Source organism: Xiphophorus hellerii, chromosome 20 (assembly GCF_003331165.1).
Source record: "Xiphophorus hellerii strain 12219 chromosome 20, Xiphophorus_hellerii-4.1, whole genome shotgun sequence".
Classification (NCBI taxonomy): Eukaryota; Metazoa; Chordata; class Actinopteri; order Cyprinodontiformes; family Poeciliidae; genus Xiphophorus; species Xiphophorus hellerii.
In genome coordinates, this window is record NC_045691.1 from 11,715,974 (window position 1) to 11,743,702 (window position 27,729).

At 36.8% G+C, this 27,729-nt stretch overlaps 1 protein-coding gene across 1 annotated transcript in view; it reads right to left on the reverse strand.

Moving 5' to 3' along the window:
- Window positions 1–27,729, reverse strand: part of arhgap9 (Rho GTPase activating protein 9) — a 58,225-nt gene that overhangs the window by 18,122 nt on the left and 12,374 nt on the right. Inside the window, 15 exon segments of the mRNA XM_032549952.1 lie at window positions 948–1,046; window positions 1,365–1,460; window positions 3,705–3,792; window positions 4,400–4,461; window positions 5,182–5,271; window positions 5,464–5,610; window positions 9,164–9,229; window positions 16,126–16,146; window positions 16,148–16,216; window positions 17,799–18,065; window positions 23,589–23,675; window positions 23,677–23,856; window positions 23,858–23,988; window positions 24,078–24,276; window positions 25,304–25,635. Of these exon segments, the coding sequence (XP_032405843.1) occupies window positions 948–1,046; window positions 1,365–1,460; window positions 3,705–3,792; window positions 4,400–4,461; window positions 5,182–5,271; window positions 5,464–5,610; window positions 9,164–9,229; window positions 16,126–16,146; window positions 16,148–16,216; window positions 17,799–18,065; window positions 23,589–23,675; window positions 23,677–23,856; window positions 23,858–23,988; window positions 24,078–24,276; window positions 25,304–25,525 (1,824 nt within the window). The 5' untranslated portion in view covers window positions 25,526–25,635.

Below are 27,729 nucleotides of genomic sequence, written 5' to 3' on the forward strand. Positions count from 1 at the left end.
CAGATCTGTACCTTAGCTTATCTGCAGCATGAGTATGAGCAGGTGAAGGGATTTTCAGTACAGATGGAGCATAGTATGCTTAAAAATATTTTTACTCTGGAGCAGCTCTACATCTGTAGCCAGAAAATCGCTGTGCCCCCAAATTGTCTCCATTTAACATTAAAAAATTATTGTTTCAGAGCCAGAAAGGTTTATTTGCAATAAAACTGCAGCATGAAAAACTAACTGCAACTTTCAATCTCCCAACAACAAGCACAGCCAAGCCTGGGTACAATTTGGAGGTCTGTGCACTTTTCCACATCAGAGACCCCAGCACATACTACTGCAGTAAATATTGGCCTGGAAAGAGTGGGCTGATTAATGCAGCTCCTTGAAGAGATTTTATGGGTGCACAATGTGCATCGCACCAGCAGTACCAAAAGTCAAACCATGACTTCTTTTGAGCTCTGTCAAATGTTATGTTGTACCTCTGGCATTAGGCTAGTCCTATTTTAAATTACATATCTGGATGACATTTCCAAAGCCCCTTAATCAAAAGGAGAAACATTTATGTAACTCGCAGACTTCTGTCTTTAATTTTAATTCACAAGATACCACAAAACACTGGTATTACCTTGTGGTTGTTCAGAACTAAGTTGCTAAAGGAAACAGAACCTAGTAGATGTTTATGAAACCCAAAAACCTGTAGAAACTGAATAAAGCCTAAAAACAATTAAATGACAATCAAATAAATATGTCAATGTATAAACAGGTCTCTAAATATGATCTTATGCTATGACAAGTGAGCACAACCCCTAAGCTGAAGTAGACCTAGTAGTAAGTCTGGATGTGAATGTTAATGTTCATATACTGAAGCAACTACTTTTATATAACAGGAAACTGTTATAGCCACCAACAGAGAAATGGTGAGTTGGAACTTCATGTTTCTGTGTCTCTGTTTATCTCACCAGCCTGTCGATGACATTCTTGATGGTGTTGTACCACTCTCTGATCAGAGAGTCTGTCTCTGACTGCAGCAGGAACTCGTTGCCGGTGATGGTCCGCAGCTAAAACAGACACAAACAAAATTCTCTAGAAAACAGTGATTTGATTTAAACGACAGAACAGCAATGACAAAAATCCCAGCCAGATTCAGCTACATTTCTCTGGAAAGGAACATTTAAACTGTTTCTTTTTCCTGATTTTAGGTCATTGAAGAATCATCAAGTCACTCTCACTTCCCTCCTGCACAGGTGACCATTTTCTTCCAGGAATTACATTTTTATCTGCTGTCAGAGTGCACAACTTACATTACTTGTGATTATTTTTGTGATTTTTGAATAAATCACCTGAAAATCTCTATTTTCACATGATTAGTGTGTTACCTTGAAGACATTTTTCTTGCTGGACAGGTCGTTGGCCCAGTTCAGCTTTGCTCCTCTTAAATCCACACTGCTCTCTGGACGGCTGTTTCCTGGTTTCTGAGTTTGATTAACATGTAAAAAAAAAATAAAAAAATCTGATCTTAATTTTCTCTTGTCTACATTGCCAGAATCAAGCCAATAATTTCCTAATACATGTATTTTTTCTCTTACATTTAAGGGGGAAAACTTTTTCTCTTTATCACATATCTATGCTTTTCTCACAACTCCTGCAGCAGAAGAGTCTATCACAAGTTTTATTAGTCTAGGAATGTTGATTCTTAACGTCCTGATAACTGAAGATAACATTAATTAGTTTCATATTCATTACGTGTTGTAAAAAGTAAGAAACTTTGAATTTGTGGTACTTTTAATATTCTAATAATGTTGGTGTGAATGAGCATTTAAAAAGGAAGCAAGTGCAGGCTAATACACAGAGAAGAGGCAAATGCACAAGGTACTATTGCAGAGTGGACCCAACATCACCATACATGGAGAGAACTAGTAAATAACAGAACTAAAACAAAGACAAAAAGAAACAAAACCAGAGGAACTCAGTAGCTTTACTGTGATCTCAGATGTCAACTCTCATGACACGAGACCCAAAGTTATCAGGTTCTAGTTGCAAGGTGAGAAATCAGAAATTAAGCTTAGTGTGCCGGGGAAAAAACAAATTACTACTACAGCTACAACTATATCTTACACATGCAGGGATCATGTGACATTTTAAGATTAAGGTAAGTGAAACTCAAAGTTTCCAAGGAGGAATTCAGACCTCTGCAGACAATGAAGTTGTTCTTTCAACTTGACACTAGAAGTGTAGCAATTACATTTTTGTGGCCAATTCCTTGATCTATCAATACAGATTTAAGGCAATTATTATTTTTCCTTAAAACCTGCAATAAGAAGATGCATGAAGAGCAGAGGTGGGGACTCCACGCCTGTCTGAGAGAGAAGTTGATGCACAACAATTTTTTTTTACAGTTTTGAAATGACTGTAATTTCAAAAGAAAAGATAAAATGACATTTTGAACTATTGTAAGCTCTTACATTAGCAATTAGCACTATGAGTGTGGTTAGCATTTCTAAAGCAGGACTCTGTAAATTCTAGAGAGCGTTCAAACATATCTTAATCCTCTAATTTCTAAAGGGCTACCAACCTGTAAGGATCCAGCATGCCCACTGAGAGATATGAGTTAAAGGCAGTAAAAGGACAAAATAAGCTGTTAGATATGGAGTTTTTATGTCTACTAATGAGAAAAAAATATATATTTTTATATTTCCAGATGGAGTGGTGATATGTTTAGGGTGTACCCTGCCAATTACCCCCACCAACTCCACAATGACCCTACAAGAATAAGCAGAATAGCCAGTGGACGGATGGAGGGATGGTTTCCTGCTGACTGGACACAGGTCAGAGTTCTTGACAATTGCTAGAATCCCGTCATCAGTGAATATTTTGGTGAATCACTACTTGGAATGCATAATAAATATGTACTAACTAACTCACTTTCTACAAGCTTGAGGAGTGATTCTGCTCCAACCTAATTCAAATAGATCATCTCCTTGGCCTGTTACCAAGTATTTCAGCTGCTTGATAATGTCACTATATTCAAATGTGGTGTGTTCAAAAGTGGTGACATTTGAAAACCTGCAAGATACTTTCCCTTGGGACTAGAACCACCCTGACACAGAGGAGAGATATGAAACATAGAGGTGTGATAATGAAAGATTGTAATCAGGTGTAAGGAGGCAGAACGCAACACTGACTGAATGTAGAACTGACTTTAAAATGGAAAATGAAGTAAAGTTTACAGTGGATATGAGAATTAACTAAACAGGCCACCATTTTACAATATTTTTGTATTTAGGCAACTCTGAAATGTAATGTTGTTGAAGCTATGTTATTAATATCTATCTATGTAGACTTGAACAAAAACAAAAAAAACTCCCACTGAGTGGGATTAGGACAATCAAATATAGTGATGGTCTGTCAGTTTGAAAACTGTAACTTCTTAAAATCATGATGGAAGTACCTGACCAACGAATAATTAAATCAAGGACAACTGGCTAATTGCTGCAATATGCACCCATGTAGGTGGCCTAACAGACTCTTCAATGCACAGTCTGATTCTGAATTAAAAACAAATGCAACAAAACTGCTTGTGCAAAATGTTCCCAGCAAACTTTGTCTGTTTGTTATTTTAAAAGCAAGTTTTTTTTTCCTTGTAGTTTTAGTATTCTTGCTGAAAAGATATAGATAAAATCAAAGACAGCAAAACCATATTTTGTCTGAACTCTCACCCAGCTGGACGGTGTCTGAGATTTTGGATCCTTGAAGAAAACCAGACTGTTTCCAACTAACACCACCCAGGAAGGACTCCAGTTTTTTCTGCAAAAACACATTTTTGTTATTCTATATCAACTCTAGATTTTTATTCTTTTTTGTTCCTCTATTTGTCTAGAAATGTTTTGACATCCAAATACATTCCATTGTTGCTGTGTTCTCTGATGCCAAAGCAGTAGTGGCCAAGCATAATATAAATGCTGTGTTATAATTACACCCAAATAGCCATATCTCTGGCAGATATATGATTATTTAGGCAATTTTGTATGTAATTTAGCATGGTGTTTGATGTCATGGTATATAAAAGATTTGACTTTGGAAATGATCTCCAAGACATTTGGCCTCCTTCCTATCAACCTAATTTTTATCTCCATCCACAGATTTACTATCAGATTCTGGTTGGGCTGCTTAACATTACCAATAATTTCAAGTCAAGAGAAATATACTGATAAACATGGTCACTGTAATCCTAAGTCTGACAGGGTTTTTAGTAATTTTGCTTAAGTTTAATAAAAAAAATATTAACTTTTTAAACTGTTTTTAAAATCCAAATTTTTTTTTTTTTAATCAAAAATTGTGCAAACAGAGGAGAATGTGTCAGGGTTATATCACATTTATCTCAACTGTAAACTTATCCGTAATGCAGCCTCACCTCAGCTTCCTGCCTCCTTCTGCAATCTTTGTCTTGTTCAGGAGGCCTGCCTTTTCCAGCTCCTAGGAAAACATGTCAGAGTTTAATAGGTATGAAAACCTTAAACGTTCATCCAGGCATATCCTGAAACACTAACGATAACACCTAAAATAGGCGTAGATAGCTGGAATTAAAAGAGTGTCTAAAGACATGTTTAAATGTTATGAGTGAAGTTCCTCAGAGAGTTTTTTTTTCCCTCTCTGTAATATAGTGGCTCCTGAGTGAAGCCATTTAACTTGGCTGTTGCATCATTCAAAAAATAGCAGTAGGGGAGCTGCTGTGAAATCTCCCACTGCGGTATGGCCCCGTTTAGGATGCGAGAGAGTAAATACTGTCTGTGAAGCTATACTGTAAGTGCTCAGTGCAGTATGGGAAGACTTGTTAGTGAGAGAAGGCAACTTTAAATAGATACCCCCAAAAATAATGGTGTATTTTTTATAGACAATATAAAATATCTGTTGTAGTAGTGGATCTGCTCGCTGGAAAGGCAATTATTACTGATCCCCCCTTACAAAGTCTGCAAATACATTCAAACATTGTTGATTTAGAAAGTTTTCTAAGTGCATTACTCTTATATTATTATTATAATAGACAATCGTTAAGACTGGCTAAAATTGACCACATTCAGTCAGGCTTCTAGACTGACCTTAGTGGGAAGAGGAAGTGGTTGTTTTGGGAAATTATTGTAGTGAAAACATTTCCCATGAATTTATATCCACAAGCAACATTTTAGGTTTTCTCACCGGTGTGCATCCGTCACTGTCCGGAGAGCTCTCTGGAGAAGGAGGTTCAACAATGATGTTGGCCACATTAGAGGGGGAATCTCTGTGCAGCTGGACCAGAAACAAAAAGCAAAGAGAGCATTACTAGCACTGTTCACTCATATGTGTTTGTGTGCAGAAGGCATTTGGCTTTGTGTGGTAATTACTTGCTAATTAATCGATAATTATTTCCTCTGTGTTAGCATCGCACACACAGCTGATGAGTGGGTGAACATGTTTGCGTGTTTGCATGGAGGGCAATACCTTTCCGTTCTCAGACAGGATCATAGACTGCGTGTGGCAGAAGTGCTGCTTGGCATCATGCTGGGATCCAGAGTTACGGCACTGTTCTTCTGTATTTGTTAAAGCAGATGTGCTCAGCGTGTCGGAGGAGACGCCTCGCTCAATATTCTTTACCAGCAAATGGTTAATGCCATGTAAAAGACAGAACGAAAATATGAAAGAACCAACAAAGAAATACAAACAGGTGAGTCAATGCAAGTGGTTTAAAAAGATGTTATGGTGCTGTGAAGATTTACTTGGCTCCCTTTTGTTCACATTTAAACATTTCAGATCATCAAAGAAATACTAATATCAGACAAACAAAAACAGAGCACTCTTCTTTGTAGGGCTGGTTTCATCCAGCCACACTGGAGGGTTTTCATTTTTAGGGTCATACCACAGCATCTCTTTTGGACTTAAGTCCAGACTTAATGTTAAGCAAACACAAAGCCATTATTTGTGTTATCCATCCAGAGGTCAACTTTCTGGTGTGTTTTCAATCACTGTCCTGTTGCAAAATAAAAGTGAGTTTGACATTCCTTTTCAATTTTCTGATGGAGAGCAAAATTCTTGCTTTCATCAATTATGGCAGCAGTTCCTTCAGGTCTGGCATCAGCAAAGCAGCATAAGCACATCACACCACCACCATGTTTGAATATATGAATAAATGAACACTGTGCACACCAGCATATTCCACTTTCTCTTAAGGTACTGAGGATGATGATAATGTATTTTTGCCAAATGTGGGATAGAGCACTTCGTTTCTTTTGATCATCAGTGGATTTGCAGTTTTTACAGAATATCTATGCATGCTGTTTATGACATTGTTGTCCTACTGCTAGCATAGAAGGTTCAAGTTTTGTGATCGGGCAATGGGATCAGAAAGAACTGGTGCAAACTGACCCAGACTGATCACTTTTGGTAAATAAAAGAAGACAAAAAACTTCATTGTAAAATGGATGCTCTGAGCATTTAACAATGGTTAACTGTTTTTTTTGTTGTTGGTTTTTTTTTTTCACTAAAATGCTCAAATAAAATTTTTGGTGAAAAATTTCCCAGTAAAAATAAACTATGGGATGTAAATGGACTGCACTTTATCTGTTCTGAACAGATTGCTGCTTCTCTAATTTGTTTTAGAAAACCCTCTCAGTTCTCTGAATAAAATCTAAAATCTGATCTGAAAATTTCTAAACATATATAAAATGCAATTATTTTAAATGCAGAATAGTCATAGATACAGCCCCTGTGTAAGAACATATAACTGTGTGAAAGGCTTCTACTTTTTGTGCATCTAAAGCCTTATTAAAGTTCCCAATCTCCGGAACCCAGTTAGAACAATCAGCCTAAAGATCCCAACTGATGTTTGCATCTCTTCATACAGAGAGGATTAACTCTCAGAGCCAAATCTGCTGCTTTGCAAAGAGCAGGCCTTTAAAAAGGGCTTTAAAGCAAGAGCACCCACACCCCACTGTGACGCAACATGTTGCAGTAGAAACTGATTGAGTAACAGCCTTTCTTTTAAACCAGGAGCTGCTGTTTCACCACCTTATATGCATAAATGCTGATCACTGAGAATCAAATGAGCATAGCTGGCTTTACATTAATGTTCTCTACAGTAAAACAGCCGAAGTGCAGGTTTTGGAAATCTAAAAGACCTTTTTGATATTCAAGAGAAGAATTTTAGGCTCCTTAAGCATGAACAAGGCAATTAGGACTACTGACAGAGCCAGGCATGCAAACAAAAAAGGAAACAACTTAGTGGCTTGCCAGCTAAGGTAACCACTATATTCACAAATGTGTGAAGGAGATTGACTCTCTATGCATGGTAGCCACAAATTAATGTGTTCATGAGTGGGGCTTGTATTTTTGAGAACTTTGAACTGAATAATTGTTTTCAAAATGAGGAACACTGAGGGAATTTTTAAGTTATTTTGATGTATCTTAAAAAGCTGCGCATTTTTGGGGTAAACAACACTGCCTCATTTTTTTTGTCTTTTTCTTTATGAACAGAAGATGAAGCAAAAACACACAGAGAAGCTGCAGCTTTGGAGTCTTCTCAACAACATGGGTTGTCTGTATATCTTTAGAATTGTCAAGAAAAGGTGCAACGAATGAGTGCTTTTGTCAAAGGCAACTTCAACTTTCAATTATTTTTTGTCATTTTCACTACTACTGTGAGTTTTCAATTGTGCAACAGCAGTTTCAAAGCCCAAAATAGAATACAATTTTCTCTCATGGCAAATTCCATCTCTGTTAACTTGAAGGTAATAAGACGATGACCAGATACCAATGTAGTCCAAATGGATACTTTCAGTCCAAATTTTATTTTCTGTTAGTGAAGATATTTAAATATTTGGGAGCAGCTGTTTAGGAAAATCAGCTATTATAAAAATACACTTTGAAGACACCAGATGAGAATAAAATGTATCCGACAATAACAATATGTTTATTTGCTAAATGGCACAAGAAAGAAATAAATCAGAAGTTTACATACAGTTCTTCAGTATTTGGTAGCACTTCCTTTGAACTGTTTTATTTGGGTCAAGTCTTTATGGTTTCCATCAACAAACTAGATAGCTGGAGTTCTGGACCATCCCTCCTGACAGAATTGGTGTAATTGAGTCAGGTTTATATGCCACCTCACTCCCACATTCCTTTTCACATCTGCTTCACAAACTCTCCATAAGCTTGAGATCAGGGCTTTGTGCTGGCCACTCCAAAAACACTGACTTTGTTGTCCATAAGCTACTTTGTAATCACACTGGCTGTATGCTTAGGGTAATTGTCCATTTGAAAGACCAATCTATGCCTAGGTTTTTACTTCCTACTCTGTCTTTTGATATAGCTTCAATATTTTCACATCAAAACAGCCGCACACCACGATGCTACCCCTATATTTTACAGTTAGGATGGTACAAGCATCCCCCTTTTTTCCCCAAATGTAGCAAAGCTCTATTTAATTCAAACACTTTAGTTATCCCCAGAAGGGCAGTTAAAGGACTGCACAATAAAATATGGTATTGTGGTAAAACATTTTCTCTTTAGTTTCATAAGACCACTGGACATGTCTCCAAAAATGAAGGTCTCTGTCCCTGTGTGTATGTTTTATTCTTTCTTTTGGAGTAATGGGTTCTTCCTCAATGCCAGTACAGGACAGTTTGGATAATGACTCTGTCTTACCAGCTTCAGCAGCATTTTTTCCTTATTGCTTAAGGAGACAGTAAGAATTTTGTATGTAAATGTCTTATGTTGACCACAATAATAGCTAAATCTGTGACATATTTTCTCTCTCGTGATTGAGGAATTTAGCAAATAGAAATAACTTTTGTAATTTTAATTGACTTAAAACAAGAGAAGTTTGGCATGATTTAATGTCAGACAGTGAGAAAAAAATGTGTACATGTCTTTTAAATTGAGCACTGAACTGAGTTTAGAAGTAGCTCTTGCTATGGATGAACTAGCACAACACTGATTACCAGGCAGGATTTTATCTAGTGGGAAGCAAAGTCACTGAAGTTATTTTGATGTCTTGCTTTGTTAGGCAAAAGCATCCAGTTGTTCAGGGAAAATATGTAAAACTAGAACAGGGAGCTTTTGTCTTTGACATTTTGTTCCAAGGTTGTAGCCATAACTTTAAATGCCCTCTGATGCTAAAAGTGCAGCAGGTAGAGAAAAATTGTACCTGCTTCGTCTGCCAGCTGCTGTCAGTATTCCTCTGGTGGCTGCCAAAGACATAATCAGGCGACAACTGAAAAGAAAGACGGAAAGTCAGAAGGACAAGGACTGAAAACAAAGATTAACAGCTGCTATGTTTACTGTACTTCATTACATTTACTGTAATTCATTTCCTCTGAAACTGACAGCAAGGGAATAAAGTCATCTAATCTTCAGTTCCTTTTTGTCAGTTTCTGTAAAAATTAAAGTTGCAAAGACTTGTGTGTTTTATATTTTTGTGAAAATCAGGATGCTGACAAATTTAAGCTCAGATCAGATATGAGTCTAAACTCACACCACCTCTTAAAACTACCTCTCTGGGCTGCCAACATACTGCCAGTTATGACTAATATAACCCAGCCCAAGAGTTCACACACAGATACCAACTCGTTTGTACTCATCTGAAGTTAATGAGAGGAAGTAACTGAGCTGTGAGAGAGCAAGGCTCTTTTTCTAACTCAAAATTGTTGCTCTCAGGCTTTTCTGTTCAGCTACAGAGAAACGGTGTCAGCAACTACTGCCCCAATCATAAAAACCCAATATGAGAAAACGATATTTCCAAAGCAATCAAGTCAAGCAGACTGAATCCAACTCAGTATGCAGAACACATCATGTGCTGCCAGTAAAACCCAGTAAGCGCAGAGCAAAACCAGCAATAACACAGAGAAGAAAACTCACAGCAAAGGTGCTCATTATGACTGCTCAGCTGCTCGCACAGCTCAGGCCAATTCGAGTTCCCAGTGGCTTGTTATCTGTCGACTTTACCTCCTTGGCCTCCTGTGGTTCATATCATGACAGCCCTTTTGTCCAAGTGCTGAATGTAAAAAACCCATGCACCTCTTCTCTGCGTACCAGTTCAAATCTACTTCCCCATTTAAGAGGGAAGCTGCCTTTATCAGCCCACACAGTCAGTCTCGTGTATAACAGCACATCAGGAAGGTGTGTGCTCAACTGAATCATCACAGCAAGTTAACATTGCCACATTTACCACTGTCCAACTATTTCTGTCTGCATGAGCTATAAAATACAACTCAGATGCTTTACTTTATTGAAAGAGAAAGAAGCTGATTGTAATTTAAGCTTCAACCTTTAACTGATAGGGAAAACCAAAAAAAGTATCTATATGTTGCATTAGTAGTTCTCAGGAATGAATTTAACTTCCTGTTATAGAGCCGATTCAAAAACTGGGTCTTCAACCAGTTCTGTGTTTAATCAGTTTTTCTATTTTCTGAAAAGGCTTTAAGTTTTATGTGTCCTGTTAGTAGGAATAGTTCAGCACAGGCAAAATCACACTAAGTTTGAATGCATCAAACTGACTGACTAAGTGCTGTAACCTTTATCTCTGAGCTGACATTGAAATGTTGAGATACAGGTTTCACACAAAGGAGATTTTAAATGCTATAAGCATTTTACTGTACAAAAATATATATATATATATATTTCTGATGCAATGTAGTAGCTTGAAGGATGAAAAAGCTGGACTTTCTGAAACAATTTATTTTCCAGTTCAATGTTTGGAACATCAATAGCTTAAACTAAGGTCATGTAAGTGTGTTAGGCACTTTAATAAAGAACAAACAAAATTAATTAACAGAAAATGCTGATAATTATGGTTACATTAACATAATTAAAAACAAACATTTTACTGTTTAGATTATGATACATAAATATATAAAATATATATATAACAAACAGATGCCCAGAATATTATGCTTTTTTCTCATTTTGTTTCTTATTCAACAACACAGATTTGATTGCTGATTGCTTGTTAATTAGGCTGTTTGCTCAGTTAGCTTGCTAAAATAGGTTTTACTATAACTACAGTGATAAGTGGCGCTCCTTTAGTTTCCACACCCCGGATGTTTGGGCTTTTTGTGATTAAAAGTGTTTCTATACATGCCAGATGTGATGCTGCAGATAAGCAGCAACATGTGGGGGAGGGGCAATTATATTTACTCTACATCTGGAGAGAACTTCAGTAACTCCAGTACTTTCTCTGGGACTGCCTTAAAAGGACATTATTTTTTGCAGTTTGAAAACTATTATTTCTAAAATCTTAATGAGTCTTGAAATAAGTAACTGGACCATGATGACTGGGAGGCAGAAGAGGCAATTTAAAAAAAACACAGAAAAGAGAAATTTAATAATGATAAATAATTTTTTGGCTGGTCTATATCATATTTTGTTCAGTAATTCAACAAAAACACTGCCTTATTTTAATAAGTAGAATAAAAGGATACAAATGAGTCTTATTAAAAACACTACACAGTTCTGTGCAGTTTATGTGCAAATACCACCTGCTCCCATCAACTCTACCCAACAGGCGTCAAACTAAGCTGACACAGGTGTGCAACCACATTTCAGGGTAAGTGGAAACTAGAAAACAAGCAAGCAGAGCAGTTAAACGTGTGCAGGAGAGGGACGGGTAAATGTCATAAACAGCTTCTAAAGACAGCTTTCCAACAAAATCAACAGATAACTTCACTGAACAAAAAATAATAGCACTAAATAAGATCTTTAATGTCAGATAAATTAGCATGTTTGAAGAACATCTGAAGTCTGCACCCTTGATTATAGTTCATTAGGATTGATTAATTTTCTAGTTGAACAACTATCATTTCATTTACTTATTTACAGATGGTTTGATGTTCGCCTCCAGAATTATTATGAATTCTTTGTTTTATTCAATGTTTCGTCCACTTTGCTTTACTAAACTGTTTCTTCCACTTCGCTGGAGGCAACAATAGGCCCAAGTATAACTGAGCCATCATTATAAAGTCTAGCTAAAGACGTTCCTCTATTTCTCTCATTCCACAGGACTTATTTCCAACACACATAACCCTTGCCTACAGTATATGATCACTGGGAAACCTCTCTTGGGTGGAAAAAAAATATTCTACTGATGGTTTTACTATTTAGCAATTATGCTGGAGTTACTTAAAAGATAAAATATATTCCAAACTCTAGAGTTTTTTTAATCATCATAAAGGCTATTTTTCAGTTAGCAGTTCTGTTATTATAATAATACCACATGGATTCTTTGCAGAACCAGACAAAGTGCATATTAATACCAAAAAGGAGTTCAAGGCACAGTTTGACTTCAACAACGTCTTCTAGAACTAGCTTTCTTTACTCCCCCCATTTTCCACTGAATCTTAAACTGGCCGATTCAGTTTAAGAATCGGTCACATAGGGAGAAATCAGCTAAGGTAGAGAGGTGTTACTTCTGGTTTTACCATGAAAATTTGGGGTGAAGCATCATAAAGGAAAATGCAAAATATTTCAATTGGAACAATTTTGGCATTACTTTATACAATATAACTGTTTAAAGTTTAATTACTGAAAGTCACAGCCTTTAAATTTTACGAGAAAAAGCTGTTTTCTGCTAACAGCATTCTCAAAAAGCTGTGAGCTACCATGGCAACAAGTCAGGCAACGCTCAACATCAGCAAACAGAACTGACAGCAGCAGCGGTGAAAATTCAAACGACAGCAGACTGAGTTTTAGGGTAGAATATTAGAAACACATTTTAAGAGGTGTTAATTAATCTAGCATACATGCTTTTGGACTGTAGGAGGAAGTCTGAAGTCTAAAATCCCTCATATAGGACAAAGAAACACAAACTTCTCAAACAAAAACCCTGGGTGAGATTTAAACCTACAACTCTTTAGCTATGAGTTTACTTTGTGAGTAAGCAACCAAGTTTCTTCCTAATGTTGAAGGAAAATTTACATTAGATTCTTAACCTCATAACAAATGTTGTCACCTTCTCTTTATTAATGACCATATCCAAACCAAACCCATTACATAAATGATGAATTTCTAAAAACTTATTTAAAAGCTCTAAATCCCTTCAGTATTTAAACTTTTTAATTTGCGCCTTTACGTCAATCAGTTGGTTTGTACAAATCAAACAAAGCAACCCGATCTCGACTGCAGTTGTCAGTGAAGTTTTATGCTCTTTGAAGATCAATTCATCCTCTACTCAGTTCAGCCCAGGATCATCTATAAGTCAAGCTGAAAGCTAGCACAGATGAGCTGATTAAGAAGTCAAAGCAAGAAATGTTGCAAAGATATTTCCATAGATAAAAATCTAGACTTGAGAGCACTCCATGTTGGCACGTTATATGGGTCATTCTGGTTGTAACACCTGGTTCACAAACCCATGAGGTATGCAGTACGTATTACACGTCATGTATCACAGAATAAATAGCGACACATATAGGTCAGCAGAACTGAAGCTGACTTGATGGGGGGAACCACTGCTTTGATCATCTGTGCACTTTTCTTGATGAACAACATTAAATTTGAAACACTGATGCAATGCTGAGGCAAGGCACCATTCAGACGCAAAATGCTTATCTCTGGCAATCTGGATCATGCAGCTTGTGTTGATTTACGTCACAGACGTCATCACCGATTTGGTGAATGGATCAATTTCCGTCATGGACTGCCTTCTTCAAGCATTTAAAATTATAGATTAATCAGTACAAACACACATATGCTTAACTGCAAGATAAAACCCTTTGTTATCAAGATGTTCAGTTTTACAACAATGGGAAGTTTGGGGTAAATGGTTTAAATTTGTTTTGAGGATGTAGGTTTAAAATACTCAACTAGTCTTCCTGTATGTGGCTCTAAAGGCTCTGACTCCTTTTCACCAGTCCAGATCGCATTAGGCTGTTATAATGCATGACTGATGATGAGCTCCCCACGCTCTAACCAAAAAACTTAATGTTGAAAAATCTGTCACAGGGCAGTAAAAGGCCATCTAGAAATTTCTAATTTCTCATTTTTTTCTCTCTTTGCTTCTGAGCTGGTGTTGAAACACAAACACAAAAGAGTCTATGTGTGTGTGTCAGTGGTTTGTGCTGTATCTGTTTACAGGTGACAGAGCACAGCTACTTGCACTTAAACATGTTGTGCAAGATTATTATTATTATTTTGTAATGTTTGCTCTCTGGGAAGAGTACTAAGTTAGCAAATAAAAAGCCAAGAGACTTTTCCAGAGAGTCAAATTAATTATCATTAAAGATTAATGTACATCTTCACTGTACTGACTCACTTGGTAAACAAATAAACACATTTTCTTATTATAGCAAACATCCTTGTGACGAGTAGCTTTGATTCAACTAATTAAAAGGCATTTTGAGGGCTTATAAAAAAAAGTAAACAGCTGGTGGAAAACGTAACATAATATAAATAGATAACAAAACATCTTTCTAAAGCATATCTCTTGTTAACAAGAAAAACATAAAAACAATATGAATGCCAAATTAAACTAACCACCATTCGCAATTATACAGTACATACTACTAATAAAGATGTGCAAAATGCTTTCGATAAATGAATCTTTTAGTGAAGGTTCTTAATCTCATAAAATCAGGACGTATATACTATATTATTATTGGCACCCCTTGGCACTCCTTTGGCCAATAGGAGCGATTGTGTTCAAATCATCCAGAGTCCCAGCTCTTTTCTTATATGCTTTTTCTTAAGATTACACAGGTGTTTCATTGGATTTGGGTCTGGTGGGCTGAAGGTAGGGGACACAGTTATCAACCAGATAAAGAGACTTCAGACATGCATAATTTCCTTTTGATTTGAATACTCAAAGCTGAGGCCACCACAGATCAAATCAACCAGACTTCGACAATTAGTAGCAAAGAAATCTACAGAGGAAGTGCATTCCTAATGCAAATATAAATGAGAGATTTTTCAAGTTTTCGACGTGTCACGTTCACATTCAACTAAGCATTTGTTTGTAAAAATATGAATGCTTTCAGACTACCTTGCGAAAACGTTCGGTCTTAGTCTTGTTTGACGACAGCACACGGTTTCAATAAAAATCCTACAGGCTTTAAGTTAATTTAATACATTTACATATGTAAGGGTAGAACAGAGAAGTTCTTTTTTTATCAATGGTATGTCGAAAAATCTCATGTCCAGACCTTGGATGAAAATAAATATACATATAAATTCATTAGATGTTAAGTGGCAACTTTATACTGTACTTTCCTGCCATGTTTAGATACAGTACATCCCTGCTTCTACACAAATGAATCAAATGACTGGCTAATCACCAGGCCTCTGCAGAGCTAAAACTTGCTGATATGATTTAGGTAAGTTGGAGAAGGAAAGTACCTAAAAGTGGAGGAAAGGAAGATCTTGAGGACTGGAGTTTGGCATCCTTGGTTTAAAAGTTGTTATGGGAAAGTTACTGAAATGTTGAAAATGCTCCTCTTTGTTCGCTAAAGTTTATGAAAATATTTTCATCATTTATTTTTTCTCCATACTGCTGCATGGGAAGTAGTAGCTATTTCCTTGCAGCCATTTCCAGATTTATGTATATTAGCAAACGTCAAGGGAATGTTATCTTGTCTTTTCCATTTTGAAGAGTAATTGGCATTAGTATAACTTCATATATATACCCTCTTTAAACGCTCAAATAATGAAAAAAAAACATTACCCAAATTAGTCTAAATACATTTTAGGATTTCTGCAACATCCTTAAGTGGTGCAAATAATTTTGGAGGCTGCTGAGAATATATAACTTTAGTCTGAAACTCTTCTAACCATTCAGTTAGAGATTCAGTTTAATCTCCAATTGTAAATTCATGTTCTCTCCACAACTCAAATCAACACCTGAGAAAGAAATAGGTTTCTAAACATCGACAGACGAAGAGAATGAGGAAACATTTTTGCCTTTTGTTTAAACTGAAACATGTTTACGTGTGCATAAACCAAATGCAGTCATTCCACAGCACATGTTCTTTCCACTTAAGCCACAGCAGCTGACTCATTAAAACGCAAACAATCCTTACATTTCAAGTATTAAAACTACTGAGCTATTGCAGATAAATCTACTGAATTCCACATAACTGGTTCAGTTACATTTGATCCACTTTTACAAGGCGGTAGAGTATTTACTTTGTGCATAGTTCCATTGCCCAGTCTTAGAGAGGGGTAGTGACAGATGGCTGGTGTCCCGGGGTAACGTCTGAGCCTGTGCTGGACTGCCCTGCATAAGACAAACACACACACAAATCTTAAAACATGGATTATCTTCTTTAAATATAACTGTTGATTTTATTTTTAAATTAATCATTGGCTTGACCCCAATAATTTTACTTGCTAAAACTTTTGAATAAACTGAATTTTTTTCTAATTGACTCAAAAGTCTTTTTGGTTCATTTGGAGAACTATTACTCAGTGGACTTTCGTTTCCTCCAGGCAGTGACCTGCAAAATATTTTAAAAGCTAAAAAGCCACAAATGCCCCACCTACATCACAGTTTAAATAAATTATTATGATACCACGAAGAAGGAAGTAGTCAAAAAAGGATCCAAGTTTTTAGAGAAATAAAGCACAATGACGTCAAAAAACCTCACTGTATCTGTTTACTCACCTGCATGGCCAACACCACGGATGAAGAAAGTTGCATACTATACATTACCCAGCGAAATAATTTATAGTTCTTTTAAGTTTTTACATTTAGTCTCTAACAACCACAAACCTGAAGAAGTTTCATAGGGATTTTTGCAGTAGACCAACACAAAGTGGTGCAAAGTTACGTTAGGGGAAGAAAAAACATAAACTACGAAGCAAAATTATGTACTCCACATTTACATTCAGCACCTTCTACATTTTTTTTACCCCTTAATAAAATACAGTGAAACATGTTGCCTTAAAAGTCGGTTCATTAGTAGAGAGTCTACGCGTGTAATTTAATCTCAGAATAGATCCAGATGTTCTGGGAAGGCCTCAGAAGTTTACTTGAGAACATCAGTGAGTAAACAGCATCATCAAGATCACAGAACAAACCAGACATGGAAAAAGTTGTGGAAAAGTTTAAATCGATTTAACACAGCAAGCATGTAAAATAACGTGCTCAGATCACGAGACCAAAATTGCAACTTTAAACCAACATACAAATCTAAATGAAACTATTACCCATGCCAAATGGTAACAATGCTGCTTGCAGCATGATGCTATAGAAATGGGAATTATTCCAGCAGCACAGGGAAGTTTGTCAGAGTTGATAGAAAGATTGATGTAGCTAAAAACAGAGCAATCCTTAACTTGTTACAGGCTGCAAAAAAGTTGAGCACACTGCTGTGGTGGAAGTTCAACTTTCAACAAGACAATGCAAATATGCAAAACGTGTTTTTCAGGGGATTTTTTTAAATGGCAAATACATTTTTTAAAAAGTAATTTATAAATTAACTAACATTAAAAAGGAAAGCAAGTTTGAAGCCATATGTCAAGCTCAAAGTTATATAGGAGTCTCACCTTAAGAACTAGACCATTTCAATAAAAAAAACTAGATCTTTAAATCCTGTGCCCTAGTAAAATGAGAAAATACCATACAGGCTTATACGTGCAGACTTGTGTGACTGAAAATGTCCCCATTTGTGTTGATACAGGCAAGCCATAGAAACCTGGAAATGAGCCTAGCCTTTTATTCCATACCATGACCTCCACTACACTCTTCTTTAAGAGAAGACACTTTCATCTGGCTCAGAACCTGCCAACCTTTTCACACTTTAAGACCCATTCAGCAGCAGAAGGAAAGAAAAGGGTTCAGAGGGAACAGAAAGTACCTGCTGTGTTGGACTCTTATTGGTGCACTGAGAACGAGACCGGCGAGGGGGTTTCCATGACCTCTCCTTGGTAATGCTATTGACATAATAGCATCTACCTGTGCCTGGATCGGAATACTGTTCCCACAGGTCCATGATCTGAAGAGGTTGCTGACCCACAGCCGGGATGGGGGGCTCCTGTTGGGACAGACGCTTCTCCGGCTGCATTTCAGCATAAATAGGGGAGTCCTGCCAGGAGAGCTGGGACATGTAGGCCTCAGTAGGGACCTTGGATGAAAATAAAATACATATAAATTCATTAGATGTTAAGTGGCAACTTTATATTCCAAAAATACCACACTTCTTGTGGACTATTTTCTGCTACAGATAAAAAAGGAGTGATGCTTCTATTAGTTTTTCTCACTGTAAATGTGCATTTAAGTTTTGGGGAACTCATTAAGGAGCTAAAAATGATCTCCATGTTTACATGTTTTGCCCCATACATCATGTACACAATAACAACTGCACAAACTGAAAAAAAGATGAATGGTTTAAACATAAAAAGTAAATTTAGTATGCAAAACATGAGCAAACAACACAAACCATAAATAACATTGGACAGGACTTCGCCCATTTACATAAATAAATGGACTTTGGATTAACACAGAGCTTACAGAAATACGTGCTCACCCGCAGCAAGCAGCTACAAGGGATCAAGATCCATAAATCCAAAAGCTGACAGACTAACTTGCTTGATAGGTCCCAGTTATGTAACCCAATCTTTAGATTGTAAATAGTCCATGGGTGTTATAGAAATTATTTTAAACCTTACAGTTAAATGCAAACGTATTGATACCTCTTAAACTTTTCATACTTTGTAATTTAATGGCAATTTAGGCAATGATAAATCACATACTAAAATATAAATATAAAATCAAAGCAAAAGTAGTCAAAATAACTAGGGGATTTTTCAAGGTAGTTGGTTGCAATGTATTTATTTAATGCATAATTATAAGCATAACTATATTTCTGTGGCAAAAAAGTAGCTTCTCTTTAAAATTACAAACATTCCCATATTATGTATATGCACCCTACATAATATAAGCCATTTTGCTTTCACTAGCACACAAAATGAGCATGTTATATGTTAAAGTAATACCTAATGTCTGTAAGTCAAATTTGTTGTATGTGCACACAACATTGTCAAATAAAGCTGATTCTGATGTTAAGGGGAGTGTAAAGTTCTTTCAAAGCTTTGACACGCGGATCAAAATTTCAGGGTTAAATCTTCCACTGAGAAGACCCCACTGATCCACACAAAGATGTCTGTGTGTGATATAAAAGGATCTGAGTGTACTTCACACAAGATGGCAGCACAGCTTTCAGTCACCTGATGCATCTGGACTTCACAGCTTTCCTTGGTTTACCTCAGTGGTTGCATCAAAACCAGCTAACTGTCAACAGGGTAAAACAGGTCTGTGTCTGAAAATCCAAAGGATTTAACCACTTAAACTTGAACCAGAAGATTACCCAAATCTTCTGATTCAAGTCTACTCTCCGTATCCATAATCAAAACCAAACATGGAGAAGCAGAATTCAGTTTTATTTTTCCACTACTCTGGAACAATTTTCCAGAAAACTGCACAACTGCTGAAACCTTGATTTCCTTTAAATCAAGACTAAATGCCCATTTATTTAGAGCTGCCTTTGATTTGTAATAAGTGAAACATTGATTAATTCTAGTCTGAAATACATTTTTATAGTACCTCTCTTTATTTTACCACTGTAATGTAAAGTTGTTATTTAGGTTTATTGTGTTATGTTGTTGCTTGAAGTGTGCTACATAAATACACTTGATGTGACTCAATTAGCCTTGTTACACAAAGAATTCTTGTGTAACAAAACCTACCATACTTCAAGCAAAATAGATGTATTATAACACATGCAGTTTAGAGTGTTAAATACATCAATTTAAATCATATAAAATTTCTACTTTTACAAATGAGACAACTGGCATCACTGAGTATTTCCCCCATTTTGCAAATTAAAATGCATTTTTTTCAGTATTGTACCTCTGTAAATATTTTTATTAAACATTCCCAAACAGCACAAAGCATTTAGTTATAAAAAGAAATATATAAAACTTAGTAATATAGTTTATTACTGATTTATATAATAAACTATAAATAATTATAAATCTAAAGTGTTTTTTGGTTTTGTAAAAATGTTGCCTAAAGTCTAAATTCATAAATAAATAAAATATTTGCCTAACATAATTTTAAGTATCTTTTAAGAAAACTTTAATGAACTATGAATATTGGATAAAACTAGCCTGAAGTTGCATTGTTGTATTGAGTCTTTTTTCTCTGAGAAACTTGCTTCATTGAAGATTTTTTTCCATCCTTGGGGGCAGACGGACAACTGCTGTAATCGAGCTCAGACTCCGTCTGTTTCTTTGCTTTGTTTTTTTTTTTACCACTATCAAGGGAGAGCTCACATAAATATGTGGGATCAAATGAAAGAAGTTGTCCTAAAGTTTCTCCTTCACACAAACCCAGAAATGAGTCAGTGTTGATATGAAAATCTTCACCTGAAGGCCCTGGTCAGAGGTCGCTTTCAAAATGTTTTCTTGATGACTGAAGGGCGACTGGCTTCAGGTTTCCACTGACAAGACAAATTGATTTTTCACTCACTCCAGCTGTGCCCATGTCTACTTCTTCACAGAAGAGTAGAAATAAAAATCCTGAATCAAGTTGGACGAATCTCCCACTATGACCAACTTAACACCGTTTGATCAAGCAAGTGGATTATTTTCTCTTCAGTAAGTCCTTTTCCACTGCTATACTTTCTTTTCTGAAAACGGTGCTGTTGTATGTTTCCGCTCTTTTCTCAGGCTCATCAAAGGCTGTTTATTTATATGAAAATGCAACATTATATAAAAGGTAAACAATGGAAATTTACTCAAGTTGTTTACTTGGTCTCGCTAATGAAATTAGGTTGAAATAAAACTAATTTTGTTTGAACTTGACTGCCTATTTGAATACATTTTAATAGCTTGCATTCAGTTAATCATGTAACCTGCAATGAGCATATTCCACAGCTATTAGCACCAATAGAAAATATATGTATAAAGGCTTTTTAAATAAACAGCTTTGGAGTGTCAAAGAACCAAAGAAGCCACTTTTCAGTGAGCTTTGAACATGTCTTTTACTTCCCCTTTATCTCGCTCCTCACTGTACAAGGTAATAGGATAAATGTAGGTTTCCATCCGGCCTTGTTTTTCATAGTACTAGATATTTTAAGCTTTTCTGATAACATGCTGACTGTAGAGGCATGTTTTAGTCAGAAGATGTGTTGTTGTAGCCTTTACCTGACTTAGAAGGGCCACATACTGTATATGTAACTTTAATTATATTGTCTTTTCCATTTTCTGAATATGAGATTTTGCTGAACAGCAAATGTAGGAGGTCAATTAAAAAATTTATTTTTCAAAATGTTCATAATGAGATTATGCTGCTGCTTCAACAATAACACATTGTAAGGTTTCAGAATATCAAATTTGTATTTTGACATCTTTTAAACTCAACAACTGAGTCCTCAGTGATGAGGAAAGTTATATCTGTTTTGAAATTCATCATCATAGGCAGGGAAATGTCAGAGTTACATTTGGTCGGGGAGAGTTTTCAAAATAGCATGGAGTTATAATCCTGCTTACTAAAGTCTCAAATAAAGAGGGCTTTTAGAGATGAGAGATAGAAAAGACAAACAGGGTCAGGGAAGAGGAAATGGGAGTGATAAAAAAAAGAGCACAGTCATTTCCACTGAGATCACATCTATCTCTAATCGGAGGTCTCAGTTCAGTAGAGATTAAACTCCACAGTTTGGGAGACTCAGCAGTTGTAGTTTCCCTCAGCTGACAGAAGCATAACCTTGGATTTCTTTCACCAGCGCGGCCATGTGTAATCCCCTCTGATGTAATGTAGGGGAAGCTCTGGCGTCACGACAATGCTAACTTGATTGCTTCTCCAAAAGGATTATTAAGAACGAGCCCAAGTGTAAATCAATTTCAGCCTCTGGTGCTGGTTCTGAGCCCAGGCACTGTGCAGAATTCAGTCATGACGAATTCAATTTTCTTTCCTCTTGCTCTATATTTGTTACTTTTATTTAAATACTCTGCTCAGAACAAACAAGTTACATAAGAAAAATTAAGCAAAAGACTTCTGTAGTCCACATGAGTGATAGCAGAAGAACAAACCCTGCTGTGTTGATTTATCTGGTTTAAGGCAACCTTAAAAAGTTGCTAAATTTGCAAAGATCAATCTCTGTTTTATTATACTTTAAGCTATGCCATGTAAATCCATGAAATTGCTGGTTGCCAGTAAGAGGAAGTCAAAATGAATCTAATCTCACACTTCCCTCTGAGTCAGTTGCATGTGATGGATTTGCTTGACCCATATTCTACAATTTGATGTCACTGATGATGACAATAAAAACTAAGTAAAGAAGGTAAAGTTTAATCAGAAAAAAATAATAATAAACTAAAGTTTTTACCTGTGGTTGTGTAACTACATATTTTTGTGCACTTTCTTTTTGTATTGTGAGCCCACAACTGACAAATAAATCTTTCACCAAAAACAACTTACAGGAATACTAACAGTTTTGAAAAAGGAAGTAAGTTTGTGAACTAGCACTATACAGTACAAATCTAATTCTTGTAGATTTCTTCTTTTAAAATAGCAGTTAGTAATTTTTATATGATTAGGTTTTCTTTCCTTTCTGTTTAACCAAAGACATGTTGAGCTAAATATCAGACATTGTGCTTTTTGAAGTCCAAATTATTCAAATTTCTGTTTTACAACACAGTGGCTAGTTCATATTCAAAATTCAGACCGAACTTTATTGCCAACTGTACTTATTTGCAAATAGATTAGATGATCTTGGCAGTAATGTTTTCTCTGCTAAATCTAGGTCATGCTTTTATTTTCAACATTATGGTATGCGTCATTTACTTAAAGCATTTTAAAGAAGTCAAAATTAGCTAAGCTTTATATTCTGTTCTTCATTTGATAAGGAGAAGGTCTTTACTTAAAAAACAGAGATCATTCTCTTTACAACCTAAATCTGAAATTTAGGATTGGAGAGTATCACAGTAGAGCTTGATACCCGAATTGTCTGACAAACAAACTTAGTCTTCAAAGAGCTAAAAAATAGAGAAAGTTGCTGATTGGATGGGTAAAAAAGACCAGTTTGTGCTATTTGGATTCCCGCAGCCAGCCATTGTGAGTGTTGTAATAATGACACTAACTACGTGGTAATTCTGCATTCTTTCTCAGTCTCACAACAATCGCTTTGCGTAAGAGTCTTGCTCCACCTGGTGTCTCATAAAGCATGAACTGTCAGAAAGGAATCAAATCATCCTTAACAGTCATATTTTAGATGCTATTAATTTGTAACAAAAAATGTGACAAATATTTTTTTTTTTTTAATCTAATATGTTATTGAAGAATAGATTGAATCAGCTTTAAGTGAAAAATAATCTGGTTAACCTAAAATAAAAATCAGATTTTCTACAATTTGTTTATTTGCATCCCTTAGAGAAAGCCATTGTTTGTAGAGAAGTTACAAAGGCTCAACAATGTCCCAATGTCTCAGCCAAAATTTTTATATTTTCTCTGATTTATTCAAATATTTATTCAAATATTTTCACTGTAAATAACAACTGTTCATGCTTTTCATTCAGTCTTGATACTGTATTACCTGAAATTTTGGATAAACTATCTCTATCTCTTCTTAGATCCTAACTTCCCTTACCTGCAGACGGTTATTCCTGCCTGAAGCCCCCACCATGTCCCATTGGCTGCAGGACTTCTTAGGGACCTTGTAGTTGATGCGACTGCCAAAGGCCTCCCCCGACCTCGTCGTACGGGTTCTCGTTCAGGTTTTCAGGCAGGTTGCTGGAGCTCTGACTCCGGGTGATTGTCGGGACCACCCTGGGATTTGATGAGTTTGCTTGAGTCATGGAAGCTGCAGGAGACCCTGGGACCATGAGGTGACTTGACTGGGAGGTGGAAGAATTGGGACGTAAAGGTGAATCCAGAGAGAGGCAGGGTGGGGAAGTGGTTTTCTCCTACCACTGTGTTCCTCTCAGACCTCTGGAAGGCACTACTATAAGTGTTAAGGTTTTCCATGGACCGGTACATGGGTTTGTTCACTGTGGAGGAAAGAAACAACAGCTCCAGTATGTATTTCTTTACAGGTTTTTTTCTATTATTGAATTTGGTATTTACTACCAAACATTACCCTGACTCTGTTCATTCCTGCCAGTTCCTGTGAAGCTGGGAGAGAGTGAAACTCGGGGTAGCATCGGCATGTTGGAGTGCAGCGAGACAGAAGTGACAAGGCGCTGGGGCGAGGGCATCGGTGTGATAGGAACCTCAGTCACATAGGTAGCAGGGACATACAGGGGCTTTGTTTTGCTGGCTGCACCGATTCTGCGCACCTGTTCAAGAACAAAGTTAAGATCAATGCTTTTCCTGTTTTCATTTGAATAAATTCAGCCAAGCCACAACAACACCAACCCTGTTTGTGCCATTTCAGACACAGGATGTTAGGAGAAATGTTTATAGAAGAGAGCTGAATCTAGATATTTACATACACGGCATAAAATACATTTTTATTGTTTTCCTTCACTGTCTGACATTACATTAGACTAAAGCTCTCATATATTAGGCTAGTTGTAATTTTTCAAGTTTTCCTAAATGCGGAAATAAAGAGAATTTTTAAAAGTTTGTTTTTAATCCATTTTTTTGAAACTCGGAGGTTTAAACTTTTAATAAACTGGATGGTGATGAGGTAATCTTTGTGAAATTATAACATCCTGTGTTGTCTGTCCCAGATAATTTCAGAGCAAAATATGAGTATCAACTGCAAAATATAAACAGATGATTTGGTGAAGTTGATGAGAGTCATTATCAACAGCTAGCAAGACCTATACTGCTCTGAAGTAAAAGGTCATACAAAGAAGAACTCCGTTACTCCAAAAGCAGCAGGCGGATACATATTGTAGTTCGCAAAATGCATTTATGGGCAAAAACTGTAGCTTAAAGACAGTTTATCTGAACTAACATTACAAAAGCATGAGGGGAGGAGTAGTTTCTCTATAATCAGAGATTCCATAAAAATGTTAGATGTAGCTGTAGGAATGATCTGAAAGTGGAAATCTCACTAGCTTTGCCTATTTCAATCATTTGTGTTTCTCAAGTGTTGTGTTGTTGAGCTCTTGACTAATCACCTAAAAGCAACCTTGGTCTCAATGGATTCTTTACCTGGTTAAATAAAGGTTAATAATTTGCACAGCTTGCTTCAAGAGAAAGTTAGAAAGGCAGCCGTTTATTACTCCTGTGAAATTTTCCCATGGATTTTTCTGTTCTTTCATATTGTAAGCATAGACTTGAATAAACTAACTCCATTATTTTACTATACGTATGGTTTAATTCACACCAGAGAAAAAACAATGTTTCTCTCACCTGCCACCAGTCTGCATTTGTCTTCTTCAGGAGAATAAACCGTTCACCCTCTCTTATGCATACTTGTCGCCCATCTGACCCTCGGTAGCTGTAGTCATACTGAGCCTCAAGAACTACCGTTCCGCTTGGAACCCCACACACAGTCATCGCACTGGGGTTCACCACAGGTGCTGCGACAGGTTGTGTCGGCCCCACAGACCGACGCCAGGAGCCAGACAGCATGGTTCTCTACCCGGTCGTGTTCAGCAGTCCCTGCTGGGTTTGCCCTTATGTTTGACTAGGCTTGGGACAGTGCAAGGCAGGTGAGTCTGGAGCCAGAGGAGCTGCATGGTCTGAGACAGGGAGAGAGTAAAAATACACAGGGATAGACAGATTAGCACAGCTGTCTAAGAATGCTACAAATCTCATAGCGATGAGCAAGTTCAAAGGGTGAGTAGCACATAGTATCTAAAATAGAAATCATTGTTTGTAACTACCAGAATAGATAATGCACTTTTTATGTATGAACCATTTTTAATCAAAAGATGATGCCCACATTGTATGTGTAGAAATATTTAACATTAGAGAACAGATGAAGGGAGACTTATGCAGGGAGCACTTTCAGCTGTGGGTAGCTGTACTAATCTAAGCCTTTTAACTAATGGCTTGGATTACTGGCAATGAATAAAACCAACAATGAATGCCAGAATATTTGCAGAACAAAGGAATCCAAATATTTTATCCAGCTACAGTTTTAGCACACCTAGCAGACACTGCATTCAGGAATACAAAATGGGGCAGAACCCCACTTTTCAATTGTCCTTTCATCCCTTCAGAACCAGGAGACATCATGTGAGTGAATAACTCATGCGTTTGGTAGATGTGAGAAGCAAAGCATTCCCAAAATAGCTTCCGTCTCCATCGCTCCACCTGAGCCAGCATCCCTCAAGCTAAACCCTTGCTTTTACCCCGCCAAGACCAGCTTATATAAGAGCAGAGCACATAACTTTCTGCCAGACACACAGCTTCACATGGTACATAAACCATCCAACCTGATGAACACATGTCTCAAAAAACATACCATGAGAGACAAGAATATCCCAAAGTACCAACAGTCCCAGTCATACCATGTCAGGAGGAGGGAAATGCTGGGCAGGACAAGACAAGGTGAAAAAAGAGCAAAATGTCTAAATGCGAAGAAGGAAAAAAAAGACAAAACAGGGACGTATGATGGAGCTGGTGGAAGAGAGGGCGGGGATATCCTTGCTAACCTTAGTAATCCCACTCCTATTAAACCATGGGAATGAATGTGTAACCTGCATGGCTTTTGAAAATTACAGTAAACCCCATCTGCACAAGCGTATGAGGAGAGAGGGAGAGGGCACATGTGGATAAATGGAAGGCTAACACAGACATGGTCTCGAAACAATCTGTGTGTCGCAGGACTGTACTTCCTGAGACATGGCATAAAAAATCACAGGTATAATTTTATAAATCTTAAGTTTGTCAGGATCTGCAAGTGATGCACAGTTCTATGGTTTGCAGTGCCCTGCAAGAGAATTCATACACCTTGACCTTTTTCACATCTTGTCACATTGCATCAACCTAACACTATTGATGCTTTTTTTAACTTTAGCTTTAAGTGACAGACCAACACAAATGCATAATGAGTTACAAGGAAAAGGTTTTCTTAAGAGTGTGGTGGACATTTATTTACACCCCCTTAATCCGACGTCCCTAAATGAAATCAAATGCAATCAACTGCATTCAAAAGACACCCAAGTGATAAATTTCAGATTAAATATAGCTGTTCTGAAAAGGCTTCAGAGATTTGCTAAGGAACAGTAATGAACAAAAGCATCATGAAGACAAAGGAAAATAGCAGACAAATATGCACATATAAATATTCACAGAACACTACATGTACAGAGAAATTAACACTGCACATTGAACAAACCAACCCTAAGAGTTTGTTTAGATGGTAGCAGAATTATGATGTGGGAATGCTTTTCTTCAGCAGGGATGGCGCAGCAGCTGATCAGAGGTGATGAGATGAGGGATGGAGCAAAGCACAGGGTAAATCTTGGAAGCAAACATGTTGGAGGCTGCAGAGGATGTTCACCTACCATCAAGATAACAACCCTAAGCATACAGACAGAGTTACAATGAGAGGATTGAGATCGGTGGATTTTCTTAAGCTAGAATGACCCAGTAAAGACCTAAACCCAGTTAACAGTCTCTGGCAAGACTTGTTCATAGATGCTCTTAATTCAATCTGACTATGCTATGGGTATTTTGGAAAGAAGAAAGGACAAAAATATGCATGACACATTCTCAGTGTGCCACACTTTTGTAGATCTAAAACAAATGCTGAACATCATTGACAATAATTTGTGCAGGTCTAAATAAATCCAGTTAACTAAAAAAGAGTCGAGAGGTATAAATAT